Source organism: Gobio gobio, assembly GCF_949357685.1.
Source record: "Gobio gobio genome assembly, chromosome: 4".
NCBI classification, from domain to species: domain Eukaryota; kingdom Metazoa; phylum Chordata; class Actinopteri; order Cypriniformes; family Gobionidae; genus Gobio; species Gobio gobio.
The window spans coordinates 42,052,039-42,069,001 of record NC_137100.1 but is presented as its reverse complement, the minus strand read 5'-3'; the positions used below and the strand labels follow the sequence as shown (position 1 = coordinate 42,069,001).

At 37.7% G+C, this 16,963-nt stretch overlaps 1 protein-coding gene across 2 annotated transcripts in view; it reads left to right on the top strand.

The window, feature by feature from the left end:
* atp2a3 (ATPase sarcoplasmic/endoplasmic reticulum Ca2+ transporting 3) overlaps positions 1–16,963 on the top strand; it is a 77,592-nt gene that overhangs the window by 59,705 nt on the left and 924 nt on the right. Inside the window, exons 9-22 of one of the 2 annotated variants that reach the window (XM_079815573.1) lie at positions 2,452–2,540; positions 2,689–2,791; positions 4,385–4,516; positions 6,316–6,432; positions 7,373–7,591; positions 7,955–8,290; positions 10,727–10,947; positions 11,032–11,234; positions 11,974–12,059; positions 12,759–12,892; positions 13,503–13,620; positions 14,380–14,497; positions 14,661–14,689; positions 14,801–16,963. The exon at positions 14,801–16,963 is cut by the window's right edge and continues 924 nt beyond it. In XM_079815573.1, coding sequence (XP_079671699.1) covers positions 2,452–2,540; positions 2,689–2,791; positions 4,385–4,516; positions 6,316–6,432; positions 7,373–7,591; positions 7,955–8,290; positions 10,727–10,947; positions 11,032–11,234; positions 11,974–12,059; positions 12,759–12,892; positions 13,503–13,620; positions 14,380–14,497; positions 14,661–14,665 — 1,881 coding nt within the window. In that variant the 3' untranslated portion in view covers positions 14,666–14,689; positions 14,801–16,963. The remainder of the gene's footprint in view (positions 1–2,451; positions 2,541–2,688; positions 2,792–4,384; positions 4,517–6,315; positions 6,433–7,372; positions 7,592–7,954; positions 8,291–10,726; positions 10,948–11,031; positions 11,235–11,973; positions 12,060–12,758; positions 12,893–13,502; positions 13,621–14,379; positions 14,498–14,660; positions 14,690–14,800) is intronic. The other variant, XM_079815572.1, reaches the window with a different exon arrangement.

Genomic DNA, 16,963 nt, shown 5'->3' with positions numbered 1-16,963 from the left:
AAAAACTCTAGAAAAAAAACTAGAGCATTGCATAATGGGTTTGGCCGTTTGTTAGGCTGAACTCATCTTCACCTCTCATGTCGTTTAGCTTTCTTGAACACTTTTGTGGTGTTTATTCCAAAAATCTGAAACACTTTATTTGCTTCAGTCATGCAGTAGAATTTGGCCTTGGTTGTGAACACAAAACATCACAATACAGTACAACACCTGGAGTTTATTATAACAAAACTGGAGAAATCTAGGCCGAAACATGGGCAAAGTTATTGTTTGCTTTGTTTTCACCTCGTCTGTTTTAATTTGGTCCGGTGAAAGCAGACATTTCAGTAGGAGGCAGTAGTTTATTGTAGTCCGTGTTGTCTGTTGGCAGTTGTGTGGAGTGTGTTGGGTTCAGACAGGGAAGAGCTCATGCCAGGCCACTAAACACAGGAACCTACCCTCCGCCAGTGCATTATGACATCATTGCTCTGCCTCTGATTGGATGGGGGATGAGGGAAACCCCAGAGCTGATTGGGTGGAGTCACAACTGTCTGTTGGTGGTTGTTTTTTTGTTTTGTTTTTTTTCTTCCTCTCTTTTTTTTTATGCAACTGGGGTTTGTAACTATTTTCAGATGCCTTGGAGAACTTATTTTCTTGTTCTTCTTTAAGCCATGTTTTCTTAGGCACAGTTGCAGAGTTTGTTTTTCCCAACTTATTTAATTACAAGAACCACTTTTAAATGGTAAACTTATAAGCACTAGAACTTTATGTGGCAGGATTTCCTCATGGAAAACCTGGGAATATTAGGGAATTTTAAAATTGTAATTTCCTGGCCTGCAAATGTTTTGGCAATTAATAAATCATTAAAGTCATGAAAGTTTCTATAGTTAGCATAATTTGTTTCTAGTTACAAGGCTCAACAATAAGATTATTTTTCTGCCAGCCTATTTGGCCTGTAGTGTGTATATATATATATATATAATATATATATATATATATATATAATATACATGTACATACATACATACATACATGCATACATACATACATACATACATACATACATGCATACATACATACATACATACATACATACATACATACATACATACTGACATACATACATACATACATACTGACATACATACATACATACATACTGACATACATACTGACATACATACTGACATACATACATACATACATACATACATACATACTGACATACATACTGACATACATACATACATACATACTGACATACATACTGACATACATACATACTGACATACATACTGACATACATACATACTGACATACATACATACATACTGACATACACACACACACACACACACACACTTTATATATATATATATATATACAGGGCTTTTCAAACTTTATGATGCCAAGGACCCCCAAATATGATGAACCTTAATGTGGGACCCTCTTACTAAAATCCATCTATATATATATTTTATGTATGAAAAAAAACATTTAAATTGTTAGATTAATAGTAAGTGTGACATTATAAATACAACATATTTTTTTCAAACTTAAATTGGCTATACTTAAAGTCCCAGTGAACCGGAAGTTGCAACTGATTTTATTTCAGTGCTGTGACGTATTTCCAAGTGTAACGGAATATTGAATAGAGGGAAGGGTTTTACTTCAGCGCTCCTCCTCTCCATCTCTCGCTCATGGCAGACAACGGTTGGAGGGGAGTGGCTAAGGATATTCAAACCCAAGCGTATGGGGAACGCCATTCCAGACTGGAAGTTACTTGTCAGATTTTGATTCAAGATTACCACGGCAAACAATTTTTGTTTGTCGTGGTAAAAAACTTGCACGGATTAATTGTTTTATGAGGACTTTAATGTTGAATGTATAAATCTGAAGAAGAACATTTTCAAGGAAAAATTATTTGTATAAGCAACTTTCACAATAAATGTATGTAAGCAGCTTACGTACTGCGTTAAGAATACAGCCTTACAACCCCAGTAAGCAAGATAAAGTGGACTATAGTGAGAAAAACTAACTAGAAAGATACAAAGCAAACATATACAATTCTGGAAAGTGTGTATACGGCAAACAAGGAGAGAAACAGTTCGAAATTAAATAGTTAGATTGTTTGGTAGACTTTATAAAAAATATAATCATATTATTGTCTTGGTGAGCATAAGAGTAAAACCGCAAGTCTTACCGACCCTAAGTTAACCTCTGAATAGTAGTCTATATATTTAGAAAATGTTTAGTTTAATTTATAAAACTATGAATGTACAATGTTTTGTTTTGACATTTTCTGAGTGCAATTTCAGAAACAAAAATCCTAATCCAGTAATCATGAACAACTGGAAAGAAGTCATAGAAAATGAATTGCCCTAAAGAATTTGTAACCCTGTTGTGCAGTATGTTTCATTAATCTGCATGTTTCTCATGCCGTCTCTCTCCCTATCTCACTTCTGTCTCTCTTAGATGTTTGTGGTTAATAAGGCTGATGACACCAGCTGCTCCCTGCATGAGTTCACCATCACCGGCTCAACCTATGCTCCGGAGGGACAAGTGTAAGCCACACACAAACACACTCAGAGCCCTTGATCCTTCCCAAAACATCTTGGCATTTTTACCTCCTCCAAATAATCTAATTCTCATTCTGGATACTTAGTTTGTATTTACATCCCTTCATCTTTCAATAACTGTCTCTCCCATTAGGCTGAAGGCTGACAAGCCGGTACAGAGTGGAGAATATGATGGCCTGGTGGAACTGGCTACTATCTGCTCCCTGTGCAATGACTCTTCACTGGACTATAATGAGGTCAGCGGTGTGTGTGTGTGTGTGTGTGTGTGTGTGTGTGTGTGTGTGTGTGTGCATATTCTCCTGCTTCCAAGCCTCAGATACCATATTTACCGTACTGAGTTTAAGAAAAGAGAGTCTCGTTCAGTGTTTCTAAATGTCTGTCTGTCATTTCTGAAGTGTTGACCATTCACCATGTGTTCCTCGGGGACAGACAGCTTTTTGATTTGCCTGTTTTTTGCATTTGGCTTGTATTTCTCACCTCAGTGCCATTGCCATGGTATCATGGTTACTGTTACGTAATATCATAGCATTTTCCGTGGTTGTCAGGTAGGGTAAAGGATAGCGCAAGTTAGGACAAGCTGAAGATTTTTAAAGCGTGCTTTGTTGAAGCCACCTAATCTAATGTAATATGTACTTTAAAGGACGCCACTAGAGTGATAATACATTAAATCAGCAATATCAAGCAAATAATAAAACACCCTTATTACTGTATTCTGACCATGTTTTTAATGGGATAAATAATCGCTAGCTGAATAAATGACATGTTTCACTACCACAGAACCCTGCTTCCTGGAATAATGCAAATATTTCAGGACAGAGTTGAGCACCATCCATGAAGTGAACTGTGAATCTAATAAACCATTATAGATGTTAACACAGGAACCATGTGTCTGAATGATGAGTAACGATGTTAGGCTAGGTTTTTCATAGAACACACTGTTTATGATCTTTAGGTGCAGCCATCATAGTTATACAAACAGGGTTCCCACGGTTATGGAAAACCTGGAAATATCATATAATTTTAAAATTGTGATTTACAGTCTTAGAAAGGTAATGAAAATAAATAAATAAATGTAATTATCTGTTTTACAATATACCACTTTTTAGAAATTAGTAAGATCAAAAACACCCTGAAATTTGAATGTGGTGAAATGCTCAAATACTAAAGACATTAGTACATTACAATGTATAACAATATTGGTTCTCGATATACAAAGTAAAATCCACTACAGCACTTAAATAATTTTTACATTTACATACGCTACCATTCAAAAGTTTGGGATCAGTAAGAAATTGGTAGTAAGATATTGTTACAAAAGCTTTCCATTTCAAATAATTGCTGTTCTTTTAAACTTTGATCATCAAAGAATCCTGAAGAAAATCATGGTTTCCACAAAACTAAGCAGCACAACTGTTTTCAACATTGATGATAAGAAATCTTTCTTGAGCAGCAAATCATTATATTTAGAATGATTTCTGAAGAATCATGTGAGACTTAAGACTGGATGAATGATGCTGGGGGTATTTAATTACATTTTAAAAAGTTTAAAAATCGAAATGGTTATTTTAAATAGTAATTATATAATATATATTATAATTGGACAATGCTTTGTTGCTGCACTTGTGCAGAGTTAGATGTAGATGTACAGAGTCGCATGGTCCATTGCTTTCATGTGACATTTAAAGTGCACAGTAACAATAATTTCTGAAGTGAGTGCACGACTCTAAGCTTATGTTTTAAATGATTATGCAAGGGCCGTATACTTCATGTTGTTTGTGCTGATAGGGAACTGAATGTTTACACACTTTTCCGCTTATGCTGTCCCACAGGCTAAAGGAGTGTACGAGAAAGTGGGCGAGGCCACGGAAACTGCACTCACAACGCTGGTTGAGAAGATGAACGTTTTTAAAACGGACCTCTCTGGACTCAACAAAGTGGAGCGAGCTTCAGCGTGCAACTTGGTAAGAGGGGATCCATGAGGTGCACCAGGATATGAGACAGACAGCAATAAAAGAGAACATAGTGGGAGAGTTGGTAATGAAAAACAATAAATAGAGGGATAGAAAGTTGAAGCTTCAGAAGAAATATTAGAGCTCATAAAGTTTCGCCAGTGGTGCAAGACAGGATATTTAAAAGAAATGAAGACATGTCGTGTGTGTATATATTTCTCTTGCATATTAACAAAATGATTGTGACTATGTCTCTGTCTAAAATACAAACACTCGTTAATAAAGTTAATACATTTTATGCTTCCATGGTTCCATTGGAACAGTGGGCCTAGTCTTGATCCCCCTCTCCCTTTTTCCCTACGGGAATCAATTTTCTCTGAAAGAGTGAATGACCAGAACCGCTTTCTTTATTCTGCTGACCCCTGAATCCTTCTCCTCTCCAAAAAAGTAACTTAGTCACACAGACTCCCAGAGGCAAAGCATAATATTTAGATAACCAGGCGAGTGTACGAAGAGGTTATCTAAACTTTCCACTCTGATCCAAAGCTTCACTGCCCTATGGAAAAGAAAGAGAGACATTTTTTCTGTCTGTGCACATTGGTGGTAAACTTTAAAAGATGTCAGAGGGTTGGATGGGTGCATGGATGGATTTAAGGGGAACACAGGAAACCTGCTGAGGGGTGATGTCATGTTGTTCTCAGATAAGCTGGAAACAGGAGACACTGGTTTTCCTCTTACACATGCATGCCTTATCTAAACATCTGTAGATCAGTAGATCATCTGATCCCAATATAAAACAGAGCCACAGACAGAGGCAGCAACAGAGACCGAGCAAGATGTACTGTAGGTAGGTCAGTGTAAGTGCTGTCTGTTCTCATGTGATGGAGGTGGTTTCCACCTAGTGGCAAAATCGTGCCCTCGGATCAATGAATTTTTCTCTTGCATTTATTTATGTTCAAAAGTGAATACATAACAGGAAATTATGAGGGGTGATCAGTTTTTATTTTTTTTGCTAAATATTTTTTATTTATGCTAGAAATATGTACACATTCAAATGTTTGGGGTCAGTACGATTTATTTTTTGAAAGAAATGAATACTTAAATTCAGCAAGAACACAGTGACAGTAAAACATTAATAAAAAATATTTCTATTTCAAATAAATTCTGTTCTTTTGAACTTTCTATTCATCAAATAATCTGTAAAAAGTATCACTATCAATATTACTGTTTACTGTATTTTTTATTTAATAAATACAGCCTTGGTGAGCATAAGATATGTCTTTTAAACACATGAAAATATCTTACCAACCCCAAAACTTTTGAATGTTCTTTTCATTAAATGTTAAGCCTAACCCTAACCTTTTTTTTTATTTTTTTATTAAAAGTATAAATTAAAAGTTATATGCAGGGATGCCTTATTGTTAACCCTGCAGTCAGTTGTCTGAATGACTAACCTGTATAACTGTCACCTGCATGAGTAATATGACTCAAACATATTTGGAAATATTTGAGCTGCTGCTGTAATCTTTCACACTTGATGGGATATTGATTAAAGTCTAAACACTTTTTGAGAAAACTACTGCAGTCAGTGTTGCATACAGTTTGTGAGTTACTCTGTATGAGACTCCTCTCCAACCACCTGGGCTTGATTGCAGACTACAAACAGTCATGTCTGAAGGCAACTTTAGAAAACAACTGAGACCGACATCTTACCCAACACCCACGCACACTGGCAGCAGAGAGCGTTTAATTTTTGTTTAATGTAACATCCCTCATTCTCCCTATCTCTTTCTCTTTCCTTCTCCCCCTAGATTATCAGAAAACTCATGCAGAAAAAATTCACATTGGAGTTTTCCAGAGACAGGAAGTCCATGTCTGTGTACTGCACTCCCAATGGCTCAAACTCTCAGAGCAAGATGTTTGTCAAGGTATTGCTAACTTAAACACACATCCAAAACATTGGCAGTGTTGGGGAAAGTTACTTTTAAAAGTAATGCATTACAATATTGTGTGACTCCCTAAAAAAAGTAAAATTGTGTTAGTTACTTTTTATAGAAAGTATTGCATTACATTATTTTTGCGTTACTTTTTCTCATGTTGCTTGTTTGTTTTTTAATTTAAAAAAAATCAGTTTTAGGCAAATGTTAAGGCCTTTTCGCATGAATGGCCGTATTTTAACGATCGGAGTGCATGGTCTGAAGCGCATAGCACAGGTGCACTTAGGGCGTGTCCGAATCCACTTTTGCTAGTTTAATGACGGGAAAAAAAACGGTGTGCGCGCCAGGCACATGGTCTAAAAGTGCCTAGTCTCTTAAGGAGTCATGGGTGTGTTTTGGGCGTAACAATAAACCAATCAGTCACATCTCCCATTCCCTTTAAAAAAAAAGTTGCACTTGCACCATGGCGGATTGGCTATTTACATGGCGGAATTTGCGAGCGGAAAGACTGAACACTTCTCCAGAGATGAATCCTTTTATTTTTTATATTTAAAAATGTTTGTGTGCTGCTCCGCATCCCTGTGTGTGTAGTAAGCAGAGTGTACGCCAGTTGAGCACCCGCCTATTAGTGCATAATACTAACGTTCCCTTTAAATAACACAAAAAATACTGTGCCATTGACTTTAGACCAGGTTTCCAGGTTTAGATGGCGCGGTTGTTTTCAGTTGCCTCAAAATAGCAACGCGCCAGCAATGCGCCTGAACACGCCTCGTTTTCAGACCAGCACGCCCATGGGTGAACCGATGGGCGCGATTGCATTTGCTATTTACAAAAGTAATCTGATTACATACCTTGTAACATACCTGAACATCTATGTAAACTTTGCAATGTGCATCACACCTAGTTCTCCTATTATTCTTTCCATATGTAGGGTGCTCCAGAGAGCGTGATTGACCGTTGTCAGTTTGTGCGTGTTGGTAAAGAGCGTGTCCCGTTGACCATGGCAGTGAAGGAGGGGCTGATGAGTACTATTAGAGACTGGGGGTCAGGTAGGGACACACTGCGCTGCTTGGCTTTGGCCACACGAGACGCTCCCCCTTCTGATGACAAAATGGACCTGGAAAACTCTGTCAAGTTCTCAGAGTATGAGGTGAGAGAGTTTGGATGTTGTGTAGAATCTTTATAAACATCTGTGCACTTGATTGTTTACCACAATAGTTTTTTTTTACCAGTTATGTTTTTTAAACTCATTTCGCTATGTATACTATAATAAAAAGTAACACTTAAGTCATTGCGTTATATAGCAAAACATCAAGAGCTTTATTTTAAAGCAGGATAATACAAAGACACAAATAGAATTTGAGAATTTGTTGGGTTTAAAATGATATATTAAACAATTATTAATTAGGTCATAATTTTGCATGTGGATAAAGTCCCCAAGTTCTTTCTCATGCCACTGTACATGTAAATTTATATGTCTGGGATTACATGCAAATTTTGTTCATCTGTTTAGTCAAATCTCACCTTCGTTGGCTGTGTGGGGATGTTGGATCCGCCCAGAAAAGAAGTGATTGGCTCAGTGAAGCTGTGCAGTAAGGCCGGTATACGTGTCATCATGATCACTGGGGACAACAAGGGCACCGCCGTGGCCATATGCAGACGCGTCGGCATTTTCAGTGAGGATGAAGACGTGGAAGGAAGGGCCTACACGGGTAGAGAGTTTGATGACCTGACCCCAGAGGCCCAGCGAGAGGCTGTGAAAAGGGCACGGTGCTTCGCCCGTGTCGAGCCTGCACACAAGTCAAAGATAGTTGCTTATCTACAGTCCTTTGATGAGATCACAGCGATGGTAAGATATAGTGGTTAGTGGCTGGTTTCACAAAAGAACCAGTTGGTTTTTAAAAAAAAACAGTTGAAACACCAGAAGAGGGTCCGAAATAAACATTTGCCAACCACCAAATGAGGGTAAAAATTGGCTTGAAAAAAGTGCAAGTCATCAATTGGCTACTTTATTAGGAGCTACAACATAATACATGTTTCAAATAGTCTGACCGTTCCTGATGTAAGTTCACTACACTATACATTTTCTCAATTCACCCACCATTAGCAGGTGTGGAAGAAAGTAAATTTTAAGCCCTACACTCAAACATTTACATTTACATTTATGCATTTGGCAGACGCTTTTATCGAAAGCGACTTACAGTGCCCTTATTACAGGGACAATCCCCCTGGAGCAACATAAAGTAAAGTGCCTTGCTCAAGGACACACTGGTGGTGACCGCTGGGATTGAACCAGCAACCTTCTGCGTATCAGTTCCATGGTTCAAACCTTTTTAATTGAAATTAGCATGAGAACAGTCATGGAATTATTAGGCATTAAAGAGTTAGTTCACCCAAAAATGAAAATTAGCCCATGATTTACTCACCCTCAAGTCATCCAAGGTGTATATCACATTCTTCTTTCAGACTGATAAAATCGTTTTGTCCATCAAGTCCATAAAAGTGCATCTATCCATCATATAACTGCTCCACACAGCTCTGGGGGGTTAATAAAGGCCTTCTGAAGCAAAGCGATGCGTCTGTCTAAGAAAAATATCCATATTTAAAACTTTATAAAGTCAAATATCTAGCTTCAGCCAGATCGGAAAAAAAACGTAAATGGTGTGCAATGTCGTCAGACGTAACATAAGCATTTTGAACTGCGAGAGGCACTGCACTTTTTCCGTGAGTTGAATACGGAAGACGATCCTGTGGAAGCTAGATAATTTACTTTATAACGTTTTAAATATGGATATTTTTCTTACTCAAACGCATCGCTTTGCTTCAGAAGGCCTTTATTAACCCCCCGGAGCCATGTGGAGCAGTTTTATGATGGATTGATGCATTTTCATGGACTTCAAAAACTAAACAACAATTCACTGCCATTATAAAGGTTGGAAGGTTAGATTTTTTAAAAATATAATTCTGATTTTGGGTGAACTAACCCTTTAACCTTACATTTAATATTAATATTATTGTATAATCTAATTGGTATACATTTGGTTCGAGTAAAATAGAATATGCTTCATTACCACCACCACCACTGAATAACTTTAAATACAGCATGTGATCATATTTGTCACAGTTGGGCTGTTAATATGATTGAAGGCGGCAATTAAACAGTCGGAGAGCTGGGATCATATGAAGGATGAAGTCTCTGATTCTACTCTCCAGTCTCTAAGCAATAATGTAATATACTGTAGCACCTACGTCTCTCAGAGACAGACAGCCATGTCTTTTATTCAGATTTTCCCTGCTGGAGTTATGAGAGCATGTCAGTGCTCTTCCTGTTCACACACTGTCGCCTCCAGCTCTGTTGTATGCATGTGTCTGTTTGTCGTTTGGGGACTTGAAGTATTTCCCAGACATCAGTGTGCATGACAGAGGCTGCTTTGCCTTTTTCAGAAGAAGAAAACTACGATTTTCTCATTCTCTACTTGACTCCTGTTTAATCCCCAGCCTATAATAAGCTTTTACCTAAAAGTGATTATTTTTTCATCTTTTAATCATTAGTTCTCTCCATAAACTCAATGTGGATTGTGAATCTTTACTTTAATCTACCGTTTAAACTAATAGACTTTAAATTGACCCTTTGATAAGCTCCACCCCTTTCAGTTGCTGCTGCCATCTCAGAGAAGCTTTACAAGAACATACCATAGAAGTGAATTGGATATTTTTAGAACAATGTGATTTTTTTTTTTTCTCTCAGTAAAATGTGTTAATTATGTGGTTAAAAATTGAGTGAATATTATTTGTGTGTTTTCTGGAATGAAGTGTGGCATTGCAAACTTTTTTTTTTTATCTATTCTTCTTTAGTAACATGATTAATTCATAAATGGAAACACTTTGTTCAAACTTACACTATTGCACCTCTTATGCTCACCAACATTGAATTTGATCAGAAATGCAGTAAAAACAATAATACAGTGAAATACTTTTCACTTTTACAGTGACTAATACTTTTAATCCTTAGGGATTAAGTATTCCCTAGTTTATCACTTGTGTCCATAGAATGCAGATTTGTTTTAAAATAATAAAAAATATATGCATTCCTTGAATAGTTTTAACTGAATTTTACAGAAATGATCCAACACACAGGACTTTCATAGATGTGCATTAGAATGGAGCAGAAGTAAAAAAATGGGGCTTAGGAGGGCCAAATGTTAAGTGTTGTTGTGTGAAAAGCCCATGAGTATCTACTAACCCTTATCCTTCATTCTGTTCCTTCCTCCCATCCCACTTTCAGACTGGAGATGGCGTGAATGATGCCCCTGCCTTAAAAAAGGCTGAAATTGGCATCGCCATGGGCTCAGGCACAGCCGTAGCCAAGTCAGCTTCCGAGATGGTGCTCTCTGATGATAACTTCTCCACCATCGTGGCCGCAGTGGAGGAAGGACGAGCTATCTACAACAACATGAAGCAGTTTATCCGTTACCTCATCTCCTCCAATGTGGGAGAGGTGGTGTGGTGAGTGAGAGCCTGATTTGTGTAGTGCTTTAGTATCCCAATCACATTTACACTCATGTGGGTTCCCTTTTCCCCCCCTCACAGTATTTTCCTGACAGCCATCCTTGGCCTGCCTGAGGCTTTGATCCCTGTCCAGCTGTTGTGGGTGAACCTGGTAACGGATGGTCTGCCGGCCACTGCCCTGGGCTTCAACCCTCCTGACCTGGACATCATGGACAAGCCCCCCCGAAACCCTAAGGAGCCTCTTATCTCTGGCTGGCTCTTCTTCAGATACCTGGCCATCGGAGGTTAGCTCAATATCTCGGTTATTCCATAGAATGTAATATTATTGACATTTTGATTTTGCCACATTTGTTTACTTCCCTGAAAACTGCAAGTCAGCTCTACACTGTAAAAAAAAAAAAAAAAAGCGCTTTGGTTGCCAGAAATTTACCATGAAAAATATGGTAGCAACAGATCAAACTTAAAGTTACAGTAAAAAAAAAAAAAAACATACATTTTGTTAACTGAGATAATGTTAACATACCAAATTATTACAATTTATTTTTTACATTTATAATATACTGACAACCACCTTAAAAACACTGGTGGTAAAGACAAAGCCACATTATGAATTCTAGTTCATCACATATAGCTTTTCCTCAAGCTGAGGTAAACCGAAGATGCCACGGTGTCATGCACACAAACACAAAACACCATCATGGTCACTCACATGACACTAAAATAATGAGATAAACATCATAAGAAACCGTTATTGAAACATCAATGAAAACCGAGATTTCTTGGAATATCAATTTACAGTTTTTCACTGTATTTCACTGTATGACGACTTCTATTTTAGTTCCAAAATCTTCCAAAAGTATTTGACTGTAGAATTATTTGAAATGTCCTATTAGATCTGTTGCAGTTTTTACCATTAACCAATTAACTGTAGTATTTTTTTTCTCAATATTTTTACAATATTTTATTTTTTCAGTGTATGAACCATTAAACCTCACTGGAGTGATTTGTACTCTTGTTTTCTAGGATATGTGGGTCTAGGCACTGTCAGTGCTGCTACCTGGTGGTATTTGTATGATGAGGAAGGGCCACAGGTGTCCTTTTATCAGCTGGTGAGTCAACAGTGAGACCGTATACATTACATTTGTTTGCTGACAGCTTTTATTTTTATTACAAGGATTGTTTCTGTTATGAAGTACCCTTTGAAAAAAATATGCCTGAGTTATTTTAAGGACGTTTTTCTATAAAAATGATATTCCAGACTTTCAGAAATGTTCTGGACAAGCTCAAGCACTTGAGCTTTATTAATAAACAAACATAATAATAATAATAATAATAATACATTCATACATACAGTATTATAGCTGCATTTAAAATGAAAGAAATTCCAAATTAGGGTGTTTTCTTCCAGCGGATTGAGACTGTTTTGGAATAAACCGCTCCACCAAGGATTAATGCCAAATTAGGAAGTTTGAACTATTCTCCAAGGTTTTTAGTTTGTTTGTTTGTTTGTTTGAATATAGCACTCTAAAATAAAGGCACAGCTGTTCAGTGTCAGGGAGTTTAGATCTCACAGGATGATCTACACAGCTACTCTTTCTTATATCAGATCAGCCCTTCAGAGGTCACAAAGACTGCCCTCAGTGGGTCAAATCATTTCCTGTCTCTATTAATTTCGCATCTGTTATAGCCACTGTGAAACCACTTTCAGAAAGCAAACATTTGAAGATCACTGTTTCAAATGTAGCTAAAGATCCTCAAGATTGCCAGTGGTGCTAATATTTCTCTTTTTCTAATTTTCCCATCTGTAGCGGCATTTCATGCAGTGTACAGAAGAAAACCCCATGTTTGAAGGCATTAACTGTGAGGTCTTTGAGTCGCGTTACCCCACCACCATGGCTCTCTCTGTGCTTGTTACCATAGAGATGTTCAACTCTCTTAACAGGTAAGACCTGCAGCCATGGTGATGGCACTGCATCTGCAACTGTGTTCTTTCAATATATCTAACTAGTTTCTTTAAAGCACCCTTTAGATGTCTCATAGATTTTTCTGCTATTGTAATTTTTGCTTCTTCCATTCTTCTCATTTCAATAAAACATGAGTGGCGTAGACTGGTGGTTAAAGATCTGGGCTGGTCCCCGAAAGGTTACAGGTGTAATCCCTTTAAGAAGTCATTTATTGTGGCCTTCGTCAAGGCATTTACACCCAGGTTACTCAGGAGGACTGTTCCTCTATTAAAGGATTAGTTCACCCAAAAATGAAAATGTACTCACCCTTAAGCCATACTAGGTGTATATGACTTTGAGTTATATTAAAAAGGTCAAACAAACTTTACAAAATCAATCCTGTTGTTGGTGTAAACCGTTGTGTCAATTATGATTATTGCTGGGAACATATTACCTCCACACGCTGGGCACTCTAGACTATCACTCTTCTGCCGAAAACAGACTTGCGAATGGCTTTTACCAGAAACGAGTGATTATAATGACTACTTGGTATAATTAAGTAATTTAAGACCCAAGGCACTGACTGAGACCAACTCTTCTCTCATTCAGCCTGTCAGAGAATCAGTCTCTGCTGAGGATGCCACCCTGGGTGAATATATGGCTACTGGGAGCCATAATCCTTTCCTTGTCTCTACACTTCCTCATCCTGTATGTGGAGCCTCTACCGGTGAGTGAAATATATAGGAAATATCTCTCTGTTTCTGTCACCTATAGAGTGAATTTTAGTCTTTTATACAATGGTACAAATGATGGATTAAACCTTAAAAAACTTCTGGTGGAATAAACCAAGGTTAATTGGAGATATGAAGACTTTCGGAGGGAAGAAATTGTTAACCCAAAAATGAGAATCATTAACTCATTAATCATTTACTACATTTAGACTATCATTTCTAAATCTAATGTCAGCAAAAGAGAGGCTGTGGTTTTTCAAAAATAAAAGTTATCTTGTTTAACGAAAGAATTGCAATTTTACTGTTGTTCTGCAAAATAATAACAACAATAATTATTACTATTGTTGTTATTATTATTAATAAATGTTAAGTTTTACTCTACAGTTCAATCGTATTATTATAGTAATACAGTATTTGTTTAAATTTTTTTAATTTAATAAAATACACTTTTAATAAGATATTTTAATAACAATAAAAAATAATAATGATTTTTGTTGTTGTTAATAATAATAAATGACCACTATTAGTAGTAGTATTTTATAGTCATATTGAATCAGTTCCATGACTGAAGTAGAGAAAATGAATAAAAATAAAAACTATGTGGTGAGTATTTTTTTACAGCTGATATAAAGTTGGGATATGCCCCCCAGCCCCAGGTCGCCTCTTTGGCAACTTTTTTGACATGATGAGATTGCATCCCTGCATTTTTTTAATACATTTTTGTTTCTCATTTTGTCTTATCTTGCGTTTCCCAGCTGATCTTCCAGGTAACTCCACTGCATTATGCCCAATGGATTATAGTCCTCAAGATCTCAATTCCTGTCATCCTATTGGATGAGGCACTCAAGTATCTCTCCCGCCACCACTTAGAAGGTACAGCCTGTTTACAGTAACATGGTTTTCTTTCTTTGTGTAGCTAAAGTGACGTCGCTGTCCCTGATGTGACTGTTCATAATATTCCAGCCAATGCTTCTTTCTCTTTTATATTGACTGTCATTTTCTGTTTGTTTCTTCTGATCTGTTTTTCTTCCGGCAGTTTAACTTTCTCCTCTCAACTTTTAAAAGGTATTTTCTTTAACTATAGCCTGTCCATTTCGAAATCACCTTTTATTATTTTGTTCTTCATTTCCTGGAGGCACTATAAAAACCACCCTCTCTCTTTTTTGGCCTTTGCAGGTGAAGAGGAAGAAAGGTACAGGAAGAGTCGGCAGCTGAAATTCTAGGACAACTTCCTCCAGACACACATGAACACACACACACACACACACACACACACACACACCCACCCACCCCTGCCTTTTTCCTCCGATCTTTTAAGACTGCACCCCATGCGCACACATTCACACACAGCGTCATCAGACTCCTCGTCATCGGTTCTCCCATGTCCCCGCTGCATGTCCAGCCACCACTAAAACAAGCAGGGCTTGTAGTTTGTTACTGTGTGTGTGTGTGTGTGTGTGTGTTTGTGAGAGAGCGAGGCATTAGGTCTTGTGCGTGTGTGTGTGTCTGTGCTGGCATGTGCATGGGCCTAATTCAATCATGTCGGTTATGTGACCATTTGTTATCTTTTATCTTGCTTTTTAGCTTTCAACACACTTGATGTACATAGTAGGGCGGTTATTGGTGCACTTGAGGGAGAAGAAAAGGGTTTGAGGTTAAACATTTGGGTATTACGGGTTAAATTCACAGGGGGTGAAAATTCACTATAAACAATGAAAATATATTCAAATTGAAAAAGAGGATGGAGATTGCACCATGGGACATCTTTTAACGTGTAATTATGTGTTTGGACAGAATGGCCAGTTTCTTTAAGTGGTCAACTCCAGTTTCTCTTTCTCTCTCTCTCTCTCTCTCTCTCTCTCTCTCTCTCTCTCTCTCTCTCTCTCTCTCTCTCTCTCTCTCTCCTTCCTCTCTTCTTTACACATGGGGTTGCCACCTTCAGTGCTGAGAGGTCCTTCTCTTAGCTATACATTTCCTTTAGATAACTGTTTACACAAGGCTAACCTGGCAGCAGATTTTTATATTTCACTTGAATAAAAAAAAAAAAAAAGCATTTGTTTTAGATTAAGTCTAAACTGGATGTCGCTTAAACCTGAGAATTTTGAAACATACTCGGATTAGGATTCAAGTGGATGTGTAATAATAGGCCCAGGATTATATTTTAGCTGTAAAACATTTCAAACCTGTTGAATATTTTTATTTTTACATATGATTGTAAACACAAAGTGAGCAAGTGAATTGATGCATCCCAGAGTTTTCCTCCTCTTCACCTCCTCTATTCTGTAGAGCGAACTCCAGTTGAACACTAGTAACTATCTGCTGCAAGTAAATCGATCCAAACATGGAGCAGCCTGTCACATGCTGTAAGTATTCATATCAATGGCAGGTTTCGAATATGATGAAAGGGAGGAGGAAGAAAGAAAGGGATTAGTTCATTAACGTGAAGGGCAGTCGAGGTCTGCAGCATTATCTGACTCACTTCTACACACAGACACAAACACACAGCCCCCTCATTACGGAGTGAAGGGCTCTCACTTGAATGTACTTTCACTCGCTTCTTCCCTGTATCGTCTTATCCTAGTAAATGTAATCCCAGCTGTTTAACATCTGCAGCACCTTTTCATCCTTTAATACTGTATGCTGCCAAATGGCTTTTTCCTTTGCTCTTGTTTTTTCTTCCTCCATATTCTACATTTTGGTTGAGTTGAAATCGTCGTCACCGTGAACACAAACATACATAAGGCAGTGGGTCTTACATGCTTGCCGTACATCATGTCCATCATGAGGGAGGACTCTTTACCGCTAGTGCTTTTCTTGCAATCTTAATGAACTCTGCTACTTTTTCTTTCTTTTTTGTTTTGTTTTTAATAAAGTGATAATAATGTATTTGACTGAAAGAACCCAGGTGGTTTAGTTTGTCAGTTTTGCTGTTAAGGGTATGGTATGCCTTCACCGATCTGTTGGGAAATGCTGGTGTGCTGTTTTCAGACAAATTGTCAAACCAACTACGCCTGTGCCTGGTGTCACTATGCTTGCCGTGGTAAAACCGCAGTGTGAAGAGTCTGTGTCCGCTTGTTAGCTATGATGGTGTGAACATCCTTTTTGTCACAGTTTAGAATCATCTGTTTTGCCAGTAACAAATGTGAGTGATGTAAATGCTATTTAAAACAGGCAAGTTCTGTCCCATGTGCTCTCACAACTTTAGCTACCCCAATGGCAGCGCGTCACCATATAACTTTAGGGTCAGCGTATTGACACGAGGCAGTAAGGCCGCTCATCACACTAGCATCTGTGCCGATAGAAAGTGTGGGCTTGTACAGCCTTGCTAATAACTACTGA